The 17,486-nt window shown below is 37.3% G+C and overlaps 1 protein-coding gene and 1 long non-coding RNA gene across 5 annotated transcripts in view; one reads left to right on the forward strand and one right to left on the reverse strand.

The window, feature by feature from the left end:
* The window catches only part of LOC107833215 (uncharacterized), a 10,383-nt gene extending 5,496 nt beyond the window's left edge, over positions 1 to 4,887 (forward strand). Inside the window, exons 2-3 of the long non-coding RNA XR_001658930.1 lie at positions 1,458 to 1,468; positions 4,877 to 4,887. This is a non-coding gene — a long non-coding RNA (uncharacterized LOC107833215). The remainder of the gene's footprint in view (positions 1 to 1,457; positions 1,469 to 4,876) is intronic.
* ppp2r5ca (protein phosphatase 2, regulatory subunit B', gamma a) overlaps positions 1 to 16,881 on the reverse strand; it is a 34,362-nt gene extending 17,481 nt beyond the window's left edge. The window contains exons 1-4 of one of the 4 annotated variants that reach the window (XM_007574125.2): positions 16,719 to 16,881; positions 15,599 to 15,971; positions 15,460 to 15,525; positions 12,592 to 12,742 (exon numbers count right to left, since the gene is read on the reverse strand). In XM_007574125.2, the coding sequence (XP_007574187.1) occupies positions 12,592 to 12,742; positions 15,460 to 15,525; positions 15,599 to 15,625 (244 nt within the window). In that variant the 5' untranslated portion in view covers positions 15,626 to 15,971; positions 16,719 to 16,881. Of the gene's footprint in view, positions 1 to 3,184; positions 3,405 to 12,591; positions 12,743 to 15,459; positions 15,526 to 15,598; positions 15,972 to 16,718 lie in introns of those variants that run through there. The other 3 variants (XM_007574127.2, XM_007574128.2, XM_007574129.2) reach the window with 3 other exon arrangements.
* Between the last annotated feature and the right edge of the window lie 605 nt (positions 16,882 to 17,486).

A 17,486-nucleotide genomic window follows, 5' to 3' on the forward strand; every position in this document is an offset into this window, starting at 1 on the left:
GGGCATTTTAACCATCTATAACAGCCAAACCGGGCATTTTAACCATCTATAGCAGCCAAACCCGGCATTTTAACCATCTATAGCAGCCAAACCCGGCATTTTAACCATCTATAGCAGCCAAACCCGGCATTTTAACCATCTATAAAAGCCAAACCCGGCATTTTAACCGGGTTTAGTTGTTAGTTGTTATATAGATGGTTAAAATGCAAAATGATAATATTGTTTCAAGACCAGTTGACCCTGATTTAATGGAAATGACTAATAATGCATGTGATTTCCTGCCATAGATAGATGCACTTTATTTTCAAAAGAACACATAACACTGGAACTGATAAACTAAATAAACAAAACAACCAAAAACAAAAATAAAATGGATTCTCAGTCTCAATTAACAAAAAACATACTTGAATAAAAACTAAACATCATAAAGCCAAAGTGGAAATAAATACTGCAGTCAACCAAAAGAGTGCAGATTATGAAGTCTGTATGATATTGCCCTTCAGTAATCACTAGATTTAAATAGAGAAGATGGGCCATCTGACTACCTAATGCAGTAGTTCATACCACACGATTTTTTGCCCCATTTTCCTCTTACGACAATCTTAGATCGTTGGCCGATCTAAGATACTGGTGATTTCGTAACCGATCATCCTGCAGTGTGTGCTGTGTTACGGTAGATCGTCGTGGCCGCTCCGATCTGAATCGGGGTTTTTCCCCGACTGGGAGCTTAACGCTGAATGTGACAGGTAGCCAATCAGAAAGCGCGGATTCTCCTCCTGCTTTCTGAGGGGAAATTACGGAGGGGAATCCCAAACAGCTGAAACGGCGCAACCCGAAGTCCAGCGGACATCGGAGATGATATGTGGAAACAACATTAATGTTTATTCAACATTTCATGCAAAGAATATAGAAATGACAAGGGGAGGAACTGGAGCCAAATTGCTACCGCAGCTGATAAACCCGGTAATTTTCAGCTGTTCTTCGTTAACGAGACATAAATAGGTTATGATTTTCATTCAGTCGGGACTTTACGCTGATTCTAGCCACATGCATCACAGGTAGATTCTAGTAAAGCATTGATTAATGCCTGGTTTTAAAATTAGTTAACTGGACTTGTAGCCATTATTTTGTGCCCATGTGGCTGGACACCACAGGGCACGACGAACCCGATCGAACCGTTATACCTAGGATTTCTGTCGGCTAATGTGTCTCTCAGGTTTTGAAAATGGACCGACAACTGGTGTAGTGTGAGCTGGACATTACACTAAGGAAATGAGGAAGAGAGGGTCAGTGGAGAGCACCGGAGCTGAGCCTTTTTCATTCAGTGTCAACAGAAAGAAAAAAGGCAGGAAGAGACGATAAATTAAAATGAGGTCGATAGGTTTAATTTATCGTGCGATTAATTGATTTATCGCGACAGGCCTAATCACAGTGTTCTGCTGCATAGTCACCGCAAGACAAGCGGCAAGTTTTGCTTTCAGTTTAATTCATCCTAAATCACAAGGCGACTGAATAATCTGGATTTTATCCCACGAGATTATGAAGTATTATTGGGTGGTTGTTGCGATATTTGAGCCACGATTCACCACAGAATGCGTTTAGGTTTCTGAAACTCAAGTTTAAGACTTTTGAAGACCTTTCTAATGCCACTCTGAATTAAATTTAAGGCCAAAAGCTTATAAATATAGGGTTTGGTTGGAGGGTCCTGCTGTACAACACTGCATTATGTTCTCTACAAAATTTAGGACCTGTGGTTACCATATTTAGGGCCCAACTTACATTTTCCTAATGAATTTAAGACATTTTAAGGTCTTAGTTTTAGATACATTCAGACTTTAACAATGCGCAGACACCCTGACCATCATACACGACGGGTTGTTGCAATAAGCAATAAATCAATTAATAATCATCAACGTTTCTGTCCGGTGTTTTTGTCTCAACTAGCCTTTTTTGAAAGCGAATTTTGTCTACAGAGACTTCGTAATTCATTTATTTGTTGTTTCTGTTTCTTTATTTTGTATATTTAAAATGTCTTCCAGTTCCAGTGTTAAATATTCCAGCAGATTTTAAAGTTTATTGTGTCCTTCTGCAGTAATAGGGGGACCAAATTATGTGTTTTAGAGTGTCAAACATGTTGTAAGGTGGTAACAATTACGTTTTGCTTTCATGTGACATTGAAATAAAAGCCAAATATGTAATAGCATGACTGGAGTACAAAAGAAAAGAAAATTAGCAAGTGAAACCAAAATTGGTATTCAATATTTTCCAGGGAAAAACCCTGATCGGTGCATCTTCAGTCAAAATAGTTTGACTTGAATCCACACACGTTACCACTAAAATAAACCAAACAAACAAAACAAAGCGCACTAGTTTTTGGACAAAACATTTGATGGAACTGGAAGCCACAGTAACAGAGTGACGCAGGGAGAGTCCGATTGTTCCCAAACAGAGTCATCATTCAAGGCAGTCGCCTCTACGGTTCAATGGACTGAAATCAATAATTGCCTACGGATTCATCCAACACTGGGCTGCACTCAAGTACAGTGGTAACAAACCAGCCCTTTCAGATGAGACTGAGCACATTGAGCACACATTTAATCTAAAAAGCAGTCAGACTGTATCCTGTTGGGATACTCAAAACAGTGGAAGGCTAAATAAGCTAAATATGTTCTGAAATCTCTTTAGTGTTCAGCCTATACACTTTGTGCCCAGATTAACTGGAGTGTGACATGAACGCTGAGGCTGCAAAGAGGAGGCTAAAGATGCTAATTTTATTATTTTTTACCAAATCTTATTAAACAAACAGCTGCACAAAAATCACAAAACAAGCTCATAGCAACAATAGAAAAATAAACATTAAAAAACTGAGAAGAGACCCTTCCCTTGGCTATGACCTCACTTCCTTTGACATCACTCGCTCGGCGGGGGGATGGGTAGAGAGCTGCTAGCTAGTAAAGCTGATTTTTTTTTTTTATCTCTTCCAGCTTTACATAAATACCTAAACAAACTATTCCTCTGTTTCATTCAGATACAACGGAGCTTATATCCAAAAACAAACAAACGTTGATCCCGTCCGAAGCGGCTGAAACGTTGACTAAACCAAGCGGTTTCCAGTGGAGCAGGAGCACAGTAACACTCAGCTCCCCAATTCCCCGGGACAATACAGGAAGAATCGCTTACATACCTCTGAAGTGCATAAGAGCCACCGGCTGGAAAGGCCCGTTGGAATTGGGTGCATCCACAACCATCCTGTCTCCAGATTTATTGCATGTCAACATCTAAAGCCCAACCAGGAAGGCGATCCACTCAGGGCGAGAGGCCAGCCTCCATTTTAGCACAAAAGCAGATCAGAAAATGAAGCGCTGCTGCTGCTGGAGGGAACTGGCTTGTTGGTGACGTCAGAAGCGGAGTCGCGAGCTGATTGGTTGAACTCATACCGCTCTGGAGCAATAGGAAAGCAGACCGCTGTGGGTGAGGGAGTGTGATTGGATGAGAGAATGGAAAGTGGGCGGAGTTACGGCGCTTCCATCTTTTTTTTTGTTGCTCCAGTTTCTTCTTTCCAATCAGTCCGCTTTACAAGGAAGGTTCTGCCACAGATCTTAGATCAGATTGGCTTAAGTCGTTTCCACAGTGTTGCCATTAGCTGGGGTTTCAATATAATCTGATTTAGGAAAAGCAGTTGGAAAGAGGAGTGCTTAGAGAGGCTGGAAAGTCTTTTATTCTCATCTTTTTCTAGTAATTTTTCATGAAAAGGAGGTCAAAATGAGGGTCAGACCGTCAGAGTGGGGATTTAAATGACTGATTCAATGATTAACAGATTAAACCATAAGAAAATAAGACTGCAGAGGTAACTATAGGAATTTATAAAGACAGTTCTGACATGAATTTTGATATGAAATTCATAAATACAAGCTCAAATATGTAACAATAGCAAATTTTGTACCAATAATTATTGCAATAAACAATAACATTGATTTAAGACCATTTTCAAGCAATATATTAATTGTAGTTTGCCCTCTCAAACACCAGCAAACTTTAATTTTGTAAAGAACCTTTACCACTGGAATTAGATATTTTAAGTGTTCAACACACCAACCAAAGAAAATTGTGACCGCAAAAGTTGGGATAAAACGCCAGATTGAGTTGGTCGTTCGACAATAACTGAATACATTTTTTATATCATCTGCTGAGTATTTGTCACCAAAACGTTGAAAGCATAATCACAATACTTTTATATTTTTTATATTTTTGAATCCAGCACCTAAAATTTAGTATGAAAAACTAAAATTACTGCTATAACCAATAAGAACTAAACAATATTTAGCTAATAAGTAATACAAACCAGCAAACACTCTAAAAACTACCGGTAACTGAATTTGACAAACAAATAAATCAAAACAAAATAAAATGAAACTATAATGAAAAACCCAAAACTCTTATAACCCTAGTAAGAACCAGCTTCAAAGACAATGTTATGTCAGCAAATGTATGTAAACTTTTGATCTTGAAGGCATTACTAAATTAATCTCTAGCATATTCTCTCCTGCTTGTGGCATTTAACAAATAGAAATGCATTTGGTAATTTTAGCTGACCTAAAACAAGAGAAGTTTGATCCGATTTAACTTCAGTGTGTGTCGGGTGTATGTAAACATCTGGTTTCAACTGTTCAAGACTATTCTCTCCAGTCCAGACAGCTTAAAAAAAATATAGTTTAATTTATAACTAAATGAGACCACAATCAGCCCCCTTCAGTCACTTCATGACTCAGAAACTTTGAAGGATTTTGTTATTGTAAGTGATGTTTACGAGTTGAGTGAAATTAGCTCATAAACAGGAAATGAAACCGAGTCAAGAGAGAAAATGGAAGATGCAGAGAATCAGAACAGCAGCTTTATGCAGTTTTATCACTTTTATCTAATCTCAGAAAACTAAAAATCACTAAACACATGTGTCAATTAGCGTTTAGTAATGTTTCCATTTGTACTTGAGAATACTGAATGATTTATCTGCTGTTATATGAAACATAATGAAGAGGCTGTCTGTTTTATCATGTGATACATCAGAGGACATACTGATACAGAGCGAAACCACACCGACACCACAAGACAAGCCAAGGCCTTTAAGGACAGCAGGACTCTAAAACCATTTTCACATTAAAAGCCAAGAAATTACGGTCCATTTAAAAACGGACACTCAGTTTAAGTGGCTGCTCCGTTTGCTTTGTTAAATACTAACCAGAATACAGAGCTGCATTTGACTCCTTACTGATTTCTGCTGTTTTTGTCGTCACACTTAAGTGTTTCAAATCATCAGACTTAAATATAAGAGAAAGATCACATGGCTATTTAGCCAGCCAGGTCCAATGTGAAAAAGTAAATGCTCCCTAAATCTAAAAGCAGTTTGTGCCACTCAAGGTAACAACTGCAACCATACTGCAAAAATACAAAATCCTACCAAAGTATTTTTGGTCTAGTTTCTTGAAATAAGACAAAACCAACTTACAAGTAACTTTTCAGCAAGATATAGGAGCTTTTTTAAAGTAAATTTCTTAATAATGACGAAAACTCAAACATGCTGGCACTCCACCTGGGTTGCTAGGTAACAGGCCGAGCTCGGCTGGGGTTGCTAGGTAACCAAACAGTGCTCAGGACTGTGACTCAAAGTGTTATAAGTGGAATAATCTGCCAGGGGAATTAGTATTTCCTCATTATTGTCTTAAAAAAATGTTCCTATATGTCGCTATAAAGTTACTTGTAAGTTAGTTTTGTCTCATTTCAAGTGTACAGAGATATTTGCACTAGAAACTAGAATACTTGGTAAAATTAGTGTTTTTGCATTGCAAGACTGTGTAATAACTGGCAATGAGTGAAGGAGCTTTGGCTCACACTTCTATGCAGAATTGTGTAAATTCAGCCACAATGGAGCATTTCTGAGCATGAAAGATCGGTTTAAGGTCATACCATTAAAAGGTTGGCATGCTGGTTTGTTAGGATCATTGACCATGTTTCCATCAATGGTTTTTATGCACATTTTGAAATATCAATAGAAATAGTTGATAGATACAGCAAAAATTCAAAAGAACTTCGTCAATTTCGCAAAAAAGTCATTTATACTGTCGGTTGAGGTGGTTTCTAGCTTTTCTGAAAAAGAGCTAATGCCTGAAGGGGGAAATAGAAAAACATTCTCCGGTAGAGAGCAGAATTTGTGTTTCCATTAAACAAGTTGACCAGATTCTGAATCAGAAACCATTATACTACTACCACCAGGATTCAGATACTCTTTCTGAACTTTTGTGTTACTTTTATGTCACATATAACGGGAGCCACACATTCCAAACAAACAAACAAACAAAAAAAGCACAGATTATTTTTTATTTTGAATGTTTCCTCTATTTGTGGATAATGGTTCTCCAAAGGTTTTAGAAAAAGTATTATAATCTTTTCCACACTATTTGTCAAGTACTTTGTTTCTAATCTGTTCTTTAATTTCTCTGGATCGTAACATTGTCTATTTTTAAAAATATATATTTTTTACATTCTTTATCAACCCTCCTTCTCACGGCACACTGTCATGAATTTTTGACATGTTTTCCTGCTTTAGCACAGCAGATTGAGATTAACCATCAATTGAAATCAGGTGGTGAAGCAGAGAAACATCCAAAACATGCAGGGCATTGTGAGGAGCTGGGTTTAAAAACACTGGTTCATGTTGTCAAACTGGTTCTACTTAAAACATTTCTTTATTCTGCAGGTCTGACAGCAACCAAGCCTGGGTGTAGCAAGTAAACCTAACCAAAAATGTGGTTAATCAGTTAATTCATGATATAACAATGGGAGAATTACGCTTTCATCTACGGCTTTGAATGAAACCATCATTAGATGGGTGTATTTCATATTTACTCTTGTTATCATTGATGATCTGAGACATTTAGGTGAGTCACAAACAGAGTTGGGTAGTAAATATTTACAAAAAATACTTTCAGGAGTAAAGGGTACTGATAAGAATAGCAAAACTGTTTATAAACATTACATACAATCAGAAGAAATAGTTATAAAAGCATCAAAGTGTAAAACAGTAAAAACAGCTAATAAAAAACATCTTCCAGCAATACTTTTATCTCACAGAGTCACTTTCTCCAATGCTTACTAATTTTGATTTTAGGAGTTGTAATTTTACTACAAAGTATCACCACTTTTACTTGACTGAAATTTCTGGATTCTCTACCCAATGTGAGTAACTTCACTGAATGAAGAACAAGTTTGTTTTTACCATAAATTCACCAGTTTTTATTAAAGTTTCATAAGTCTTATATTGAAAAATGTTTCTTTTGCTTGCTTTTGTTTTTTATATGAATGATTTCAATTCTGGTCTTTAGAATACCAGATTTTCCACACAGCCTTATATTTTGGTCCGTCTGATGATGTAACTATATATATTAAATGATGTTTTGATCAGTTACTCAGTACTTTAGTAGCTTAATACTTGTTTACTCTTGAGTAATTTCTTGTATGGCTACTTTTTACTTTTACTACAGTACTACTCTTTCTTGAGTACAATATTTGGGTTTTCAATCGGACTCTGGTCACAAAGGAAAAACTGAAGAAATTTGCAAGCAAACGTGTTTTATGCAAAAATGGATTCAAACATCAGAATAAGGAATTAGCACATAACTTATAGGAATGGATAAGAGTAGTTTAAGGGACAGGATCCTACCTCGGTTCTCACTCTTGGTATTCTCTCACTAAGGGACCTAAGCCTGTCTTTGGGTGCCATCACATTCCACCGCCATGACAATGTGATGGCACATCGTCATGGCCATCACATGGCAATGTGCCATTTACATCTTACAATAGCGATATAGGCTGACTAAGGAGTGCACAGCAAAGAAAAATGGATTTTTGCTTTTTTTAGTGTTTAATCTGTAACAAATCATTAGCATACCAACCAAAAGTGACCTTTTATGCTTCCTTCAACAGGTTAAGATAGGCCTATATAAAACATGTTCATTACATTTTTTGCACAAAATAATTCTAAATATTGATAATTTAGTCTGCTCAGTTCTGTACAGGTCATACGGCAGTAAAACTATTTGACCAAACGTGCTGGAGCTTCTCTTGGTTGCTAGGTGACAGGCTGGGTTCCGTTATGGTTGCTAGGTAATGGGCTGGGTTCCGCTGTGGTTGCTAGGTAATGGGCTGGGTTCCGCTGTGGTTGCTAGGTAATGGGCTGGGTTCCGCTGGGTTCCGTTATGGTTGCTAGGTAATGGGCTGGGTTCCGCTGTGGTTGCTAGGTAATGGGCTGGGTTCCGCTGTGGTTGCTAGGTGATGGGCTGAGCAATGCCTGCCAACTGTGACTTAAGTATCAGAATCAAAATCAGAATAAACTTCATTAATCCCCAAGGGGAAATTGAATATTTGTTGACATGGTTCTTCATCTGAATTGTTAAATATTAGCAAATATAAATAACAATAAATTATATACAATTCCTAAAAAACACAAAAATCATTGTGGTATAGGTGTTTTCACAGCAAAGAAAAGGATCAAGACTCTCCACCAACATGTTAGAAAGGGAGCTTCTTGGTTACACTAAAACAAAAAGTTAAATTAAGAAAAATAAAAAGTAAAAAGGTGAGCAAAAGTAACCAAAACAGACTCTTGATCAGGTGGATTTGAAAGGGCTCAATTTCCAGACACCAAAAAATATTAACTTATTTCCCAAAAACAGCTGGGTGGATTTTTTAAGCTGTTTTTCTTAGATGTTTTTAAAACCAGTTGAGACTGAAGTGGAAGTATAAAAAACCTGGGAAATGTTAATTGTGCATGAAAGGTCTACCTTTAATAATGACAATTTTTCTAAACTACCAAAGTTTGACACAGTTGTGGCAAACAGTGATTTGCAAAAGTAATCCCATTTCTTTTTTTCACATTTTGTCATATTGCAGCTTTTATTGTAATTTTACATTTCAGGAAGGGGTTATTTTAAAGACCAAAAGAAAGCAGTACATAATGGTGAACTGGAAGGAAAACTATGCATATTCTTCACATTTCTCTATAAAAGGAAATCTAAAACCTGTGGCATATACACTGTGGTGATTTTCAGTTCTACTTTTCTCCAAAACATTTAGCTAAAACCTAAAAGGTTCAACGGGTTTATTGCCTTGGAACTACGTCAACAAATATCCCTGAAAACATAAGAGATGATAAATGAGTGAGAATTATGAACAAAGCGCAATAAGTGCAATTTAAAAAAAAATGTCATAACATTAAAAAGAAAAAGGTAACTGGTTTTAAAAAGTAGAATTGGTCAGAATCAGACACTGTGTTTCACCCAGCAGGTGGCAGTACAGGTAAACCATGTCAGCCAGAGGTTCATGGAAACTAACCCCATCACTGAATGATTTACTGACACCTGGCAGAGCGTACTGTTTAATCCTGTTCATCAAATTTGCATGGCTGCTCTGCTGACAGGATTCGGTTCATGGGCCTCCAGCAAACTGGAACTAACAGAACGACTCGTTTCTCCTCCAGTTCTACTGACAGATGTGATATTAATAGAAATGTGATGCAGAATATCTTGGACAAAATAAAACAAATTCAACATTTTTTTAAATTTCTCTACATGGATGAGCTAAATAGTTATTGCATCACAACTAAATCATATTTCTGGATATATGAGTGGCTAAGAAAGCAAACATGTTGCAATAAAGGACTCAAGAAATTTTTGCTATTTAGTGTGTTTATGTTTGTGTAAGAACTGTCAGGCAATATAAACGTCTGATAGGCAGATGGACCAGTGGTTTGTTTTGATTTGCAGTGAGCTGCATATTTAAAGTAACTGGTGAAGACTGATCAATAGTTGGGGTGTTAAAGATCAATTATTTTGTGATTATTGCGATATTTTAGGTTGCTTTTCAACAGGTGAGAAAACAGGATGAATCACTCTGAAAACCAGCAGTGGAGTTGACGAGGCCAATGAATAAAGTCAAGATAACACAAATCTATTGCAAATATCTTAGAACACTTGAAAAAAGACAAAACTAAATTAAAAGTAACTTTTCAGACATGGGAGCTTGTTTTAAGTCAATAATTTCTTAATGTTAATTAAAAAGTATCGGATTCACTGGGAGATTATTTCACTAATAACGTGCTGAGTCACAATCCATGAGTTCTGTGCTGTTACCTAGCAACCCCAGCCACCCCAACCTGTTACCTAGCAACCTAAGCAGAGTTCCAGCCCATTTTCTAGCAACCCAAGTGGAGTTCCAGTACGTTTGTTCAGCTGTTTTTTTTGTTTGTTTTTTTCCATTGTGTTGGAAGAGACATTTGTTTTGTTGTTGACTTACTATTCAGAAACCACACAGCAAAAATACAAAATATTACCAAGTATTATTAGCATAAATATGTTAATACACTTGAAATAAGATAAAACTAACTTACAAGTTACTTTTCAACAAGATATAGCAGGTTGTTTCAAATAAATAATCCCTTATTATGAATGAACATTTATTTGTTCCACTGACAGATTATTTTACTTATATCAAGAAATTTTCCCATGTTATAAGTGAAATAATCTGCCAGTAGAGCTACTGCTTTTTTTTAATCAATGTTCAAGAATTATTGGCTTAAAACAAGATGGAAAACACATCATACTGCCCCTTTAAGTACTTGTGTATTTTAACTATTTGCAGGGATTAACAAATAATTGCATTTCTGTATTTTTACTTTTGTTTTAATTGTGCTGTAAAGTACCTTTTGGACACCTAATGGATGTTGTAAATGACTAAATAAATGTTATAAACAAGAATGTTTATAAATGTTTTGGAGAACCTGGGAACTGTAGACCGGTCTTCACTCACCACCTCAAATAGTTAAAACCTCCAGATTTTAAAAGATGAAAAGATAAACATGTTTAATACCTGTTGAAGTATTAAACATTAGAAGTCGCAGTAATGTTAGCCACTGAGCCAAAGTGGAAGGGCTGTATTGAGTATCACGATGCTTCCTTAGGCCCCACAAGCCGTTTGTCCTGAACACCTGTATGGGGGACGCAGCTCATCCAGGTATCTGAATAGAGTGCTGCTGTGTATCAGTTACAGGAAAATACTTAGGCCAGATCCTGTTTGTAATGCTGAGTGGAAACAAAGAAGTCATAAAAGATTGATGCAAATCTTCAAACCTCAGCCGTCCCTTCTTCGTATCACCATTAGCAGAACATGTAATGATTAAGTCAATCGGTGTGGTCAGCTGACAGAAAACTCACATTGCAATCATTATAACATGAGTTTATGCACATGTTGTTCTAGATTACGGCTGGATGGCCAAGATTTCTCACCATCTCTGGGTTTCCGGTTGATTGATCGAGTCGGTCTTTCGTACAGGGAGTAATAAACGTTACTGTCAGGTAAGGCGGGAGATGCAGCTGATTGTACATCAGCTGCATTAGAGAGCAGGCGGATGGGCGGCCGCATAGCTATCAATAATGTAGCAAGCAAGGATCTCGAGGTTTGAAAGGTGGGAATGAAGATCCACCAATTTATGAATTCTGAAAGGGGACCTATTATTAAATAATAAAATTCACTTTTTGCATGTTTTTTCTACTTTCATTTGGGCCTCAGCTTCTTCTAAAAACCTCCCAAAAAATTCAAAGTGATCTATTATGCTTCCCTTAACAGGTTAGGACAGGTCGACGGGCGAAACAAAACATGTTCATTTATTTTTTTTGCACATAATTATTCTTAGATAATTAGATTTGAGCCTTGAGATGTTTTAGAGCGTCTTGTCACTTTAAATCCTAATAAGCTGCTACTGGCCACAACCTGAACTCAACTTTTACACTCTCACGTGAAAATGACTGCAAACAGATGTGACCATAGACCTTTGAAAAGCAGAAGTAGAGCTTCCTACACAACCAACAAGAATGCAGCAAGTCAACAGCAAAGCATTTGTCTTTTCCAGCAGCCATTGTACATCACATACAGTGGAAAAGTCAGCTGACCAAACATGCAGGAGCTTCGCCATTTCAAAAACCTCTAGAATGTAACGTCACAAATCAGCAGGTACTGCCCCGTTACCTAGCAACCCAAGCTGAGCTCAATGTGCTGTATACAATGGCTGCTGGAAAAGACAAGTGTTTTGTTGTTGATTTGTCATCCAGAAACCACTTGCTGCATTTTTGTTGGTTGTGCAGAAGGCTCCACTTCTGCTTTTCAAAGATGCACAGTTGTGTAACTGCGCCTCTGTTTGCAGCCGTTTTCACGTGCGAGTGTAAATGTTGAGTTGGGGGGCGTGGCCAGCAGCAGGGTCTTTGAATTTAAAATGACAAGATGCCCCAAAACATTTTATTCAGACTAAAATGTCATTATCTAAGAATGATTTGGTGCAAAAAATGTGATGAACAAGTTTTGTGTAGACCATAGATCCATCCTAACCTGTTCAAGGAAGCATAAGAACATCTTCAATATGACTCTGAATTTTATCTACATAAATGCAATCTTCAAGTTGTATTCCTCGGCTGTTATTTTTGCAAACTGGTTAAAATTAGACATATAAAACCTTCAAACATTTAAAACTTCAAACTAGACTCAACATACCTGCGAGAGCTGGGAGTTTCTGCAGCTCTCTGTTAGCGCTGAGGGGGAATGAGGAGGTGCTGAACCTCTTCTCTCTCTTCACCGCTGAGTGGGACCCAGGCTGCTTCACCCTCAACAGCTGAGCTGAAGGGGGCGCCTTCTTACCTGAACCCTGTGGAAGAAGCAGCGGAGTGAGGTCAAGTGGGACGGGTCCAGCTCCACAGGAAGAGGGACAGCAGCCACTCTAATCAAGTGAAGACAGAAAAGCGGCTGAAGGCTCCGCCGTAAAGAGGTCAGGTTCCTTTCGTTTCCGAATCAGATCGAGTGGCTCTCAGTCAGGAAACATGATCGCAGCGGCCCGGTGTTCTGCTGATGGGACGCGGCAGACAAAATAAATGATCTCAGATTGAGCTGATAAAGCTGTCACTGGAACAATCGGAGCAAATTTAATCTGAATTTACGACCCGAAAGAACGCAGCTACACCGTCTCACTGCAAAAACACAAAATCCTACCAAATCCATTTGGTCCAGTTATAGAGCAAAAATCTTAGTACACTTGAAATTAGACAAAACTAACTTAAAAGTAACTTTTCAGCTAGACATAGGAGCTTAAGTCAATAATTCCTTCATAGAGAGTAAAAATTACTAGTTCCACTGGCAGATTATTTCATTTATAAAAGTGGAAAAATGTTTTGCCATCAGTGAAATAATCTGCCAGTGGAAGTGGTAATTATTTATCATTTATTCCACAAATAGTGATAGATTTTAGGCATTGCTGTACTGAAAAAATATCTTATTACACTTGAAATACAAGTAGTTACAACTTACAAGTAACTTTCCAGCAACATAAAAGTTAATACTTTATTAATATTGATGAAAAAATACCAGTTGTTAGTGAAATAATCTGCCAGTTTCCCATATTATAATCCAAAATATCTTGTTCCACTGGCAGATTATTCCATTCATAACTAGAACTTTTTCTTCAATATTAAATAATTGTTGACGTAAAACCAGCTCCTACATCTTGATGAAAAGTTATTTGTAAGTTAGTTTCGTCTTATTTCGAATGTACTGAGATATTTGCACTGGAAACTAGACCAAAAACATTTGTTAAGATTTTGTGTTTTTCCCAGTGAATTTGACAAATTACAATTCAGGAAAAAATAAAAAGGTAAGTAACAATAAATTAATAGGAATTTGATTATGTGGTCCAGCTAATTTGCTGACAAAGCACAGTAAAACGATGTTCATTAAAGGAGGCACTGGTATTTTTGGCAGTGAGGATTGGTACCAAGTCCCAAATCAGAATCTCCATAAAGCTCATCATCAGGGAAGCATTAACTGCTCTGTTTCTTGTCTTGACATTTGCTCCAACTTTAGGCTTGATAAAACACTGGAAACCAACACCAGAAGATGACATGACTCCCCAAATAAGACCTGGAAACTTCACGATCTTCAAAAGTCTTTAGTCATCCTTGTTGCTAGCACAGCTTTTCCTTCCACTCAACTTTCCATTAAGATGCATGAATACATTCCTCTGCAAACAGCCTCCAGGTGAAGCTGGACAACTATAAAAGTCAAAGTCTTCCTCGTGTTTGTGTGATAAAGTAACTTATGTTTTTGGGAAACTTTAGTTTTGAGTTTCATTTTCAAAATTAAGTCAAATTTATTTGTTCAGGAATTTTCAAAGCAAACTTTAAATTTGATCAAATAACATAATCAGAATCATCAAGCAAATACACAAATATGTTAATCAACGCTCCAATTACTAATAACCAAATGCAACTCTAAACAGCTTTGGTTTAACAAAAAAGACCCTTAAAATACTTTTGTGAGACTTGAATTGCTTAAATAGATGCACCAAGTCACTGAGATGAACCTGCATCTGACTGGAGAAAACCTTTTAGGGCTAATTTTAAAAACTATTAAAATTTTTAGAACGAGATGGCCGAATATTTGTGAAAAATAGATACAGAAAGAACACAGGCCTGAGGCTTTTGTCCATTTGCTACATTCAACCAACAGGCTCTGCAGAAATAACTTTGGACTAAAATAACTGCTACAATGCCCAGTATTATTCCGGCAGAATAAAAGTACTTTTAAAGAAAACAGTCACAAGATCATGCCACATGTCATATGAGCAACTTTTCCTGGTTTACACTGAAACAAAAAGCCAATAAAGTCTTGAAACAACAAACGCTCTGATCTGTAGCAACGTAAACAGAGCCAAGGTTCGATTACGCTGCAGTGCCTGCACATTTAAAATCCCCAGAATGCACCACAAATCTGGAACAAATGTTCAGAAAACTGCAAGACTGCTGAAAAACAGACTTCCTTTAAATGAAGACTGGAAATCCTAATTTTGATTAATATTAAGTGGAACATTGATCAAAATATTTGATTGGTGATTTTGATCAATCAAAAATCATAAGCTGACAGATAAATAAACTGTTATGTTTATTGTTTGTTTTATAATTGTTGATGTTTTTATGATGACTTAAAACAAAAGATTAGTTTAGTCAGGATCCCCGTTTATTTTTTACAGCGGTCACATCACTTCATTACTTTACTAAAACAATTTTCAGAAATTAAACTAAAAAAACAATATGGAAGACAACATGGCAGAATACATGAAAATGTAGGTTAAGCACATAATTAACTCTAATATAATAGATTCAATTTACTAAAATACTATTTTATCTGTAATTTAACATTTTAACTATCATTAAATATAATAAATTCCAGAGTTGCATCCAGAGTTGCATCCATACAAACAAACAAAAAACCCCTGAAAACTCAAATATACTTAAAATATCTTTGAAAGTACAGGAAGAAACCCCCCAGTGCTCAGCCGTTGTTTAAAAATGAAATAAACTTTAAAAGTTTTACCTCTTGTTCCCCTGTAGGTCCATTTTTGCTTCCAGCTTTTTTTGGTCTTCCAGATTTGGAGGATTCCTTCACAAAAAAAAAAGAAAAGAAAAACTGAATAGTAACAAAACAATTTAAAACACACAAGCTAAATTGCTACCTTTTCTTTTTTGCTCTTGTGAGGCATCCTGAGATGAAAACCCCCAGAGTCAGGTGGAAGTGTGGTCTCACTCTGACTAACAGATGCCTGGTAAACGCGGATGTTTCCACTGTGATCAGCCTTTTCCCGCTATCCATCCATGCGCCATGTGACGCGGTCCGCCTCGGAAAGGTGCCGTCCCGCTGGGCTGGTTGTCCGACACAAGTCACGCTTTGTTGGAGGGAAATCCTGACGGCCAACTTACTGCTGCGGCAGCCACACTTTGAGGCGCCTCGCAGCCTGAGTCACAGATGCAGGGCGCAAACTGCGCCACCAGAGGGCAGTGTTGTCAGGAGAAAAGACGTCCTCCAGGTCAGAGAGCGTCAACTTATGGCTTTGTAAAACATCAGACAAAATATATAAAGAAACATCAAGTTTTAGAGCGGTTTTTACTCACTTTTCAGGAATTATGACACTAATTTAGCATAAATGCCGGCGGATTTTAGATGGCCATGAGTTTTATAGACACAGTGCATGTTGAATTGTTTACATCCGCGTATCTCGCGCATGCGCTAACGAGGGTAAAAAGACTCTTCACAACTTGCCATCCAAAGCTGTGCTGCCACCTGTCAGTCAGTTTTGGCGGTTTGTCAGCCACTGACCAATCGGTGGTCACCATTTGTCCGGAAGTTCACGCTTAACTGGAGGAACTGAACTTCCGTCAACATGGCGCTGGGGTCATAGAGATTTTGAGGAAAATAATAGGAAATTCTGGTCAAACGTTTTCAGTAGGGAACATGCGATCCTGACAGCCAGAGTGTTACAATTTACTACATTTTCAAAAGAACAAACGGGTTCTGGAGTAAGGCAAGAAATGGATCACGGCCAAGTTCGTCTGCATAAGAGTATCTGGTAGTAAATGTCCAATTTTTATTTTTATTTTTACATAAAGACACTTATTGATTGTCAAATCAAAGATCAATAAGTGAAGGAAGCTATGCTAGATCATGTGTAATTTCCAACGCTAGCTCTAAGGCAGCATGAACACGTACATTTAAGCTCTTTTTATGCTAATGTTTATTTTTAAGCATTTTTCTGAAGCAGATTTTCACAAGCCAGTTTTATTTGAGTCATTACTCACCCATTTTGTACGTGCAAAATGCGTACGTACGGTACAACTTTCACACTCGCACCTGATGAGAGTTTTTGCTCCTCATTCTTCCTTCAGCTGCAAAAAACTTTTACTTTAATGTTGCTTCCCGCAAATAAACTTACAGACCTGCTGTAGGACTCCTTGAAGAAGTTTTCTCTTCTCCATTTTGAGTTTTACTGGTGGTTTGCAAAACAATGTTAAGTAGCATTACCGCCACCTGCTGGTTTGGAGTGTGGTTTTGCCTGTCATCTTTGCCTTAGTTTTGGCAGATAAGGCAAAAATTACTCAAAAAATGACTCAGGTAACGCACTGAGTCCCACTACCTTTGCCATCAATTATTCTAACTTATATTAGATGCAATTATTAATTGCTATGATTTTTTTTTGTCTAATTTTGCCTCTTGTTTTGAGCGCCTCCATGGGGCGCTCACAGTGCCCCAATGTTGGCCCCCACTTTGAAAAACACGGCTCCAGCTCATTAATATTCATGAAATGCCCCCAGATGGTTGATGATTAAGCACACAACAGTCACTGTACTAGTAAATTGTACATTTACTAGAGTAACATCAGGAGTATTTTTTTTTACTACCCTATACTTGTACTGCAGTAACTGTGGTCAGTATTGCGACTCTAACTTGGGTAAAGTTTCTGGATACTCTACCCACTGTGAGTAACTTCACTGAATAAAGAAAAAGCTTGCTGTAACCACAAAATTACCAATCAGTCAATCAATCAATCAATCAATCAATCAATCAAT

Source organism: Poecilia formosa, unplaced genomic scaffold (genome assembly GCF_000485575.1).
Source record: "Poecilia formosa unplaced genomic scaffold, Poecilia_formosa-5.1.2 Scaffold345, whole genome shotgun sequence".
Classification (NCBI taxonomy): Eukaryota; Metazoa; Chordata; class Actinopteri; order Cyprinodontiformes; family Poeciliidae; genus Poecilia; species Poecilia formosa.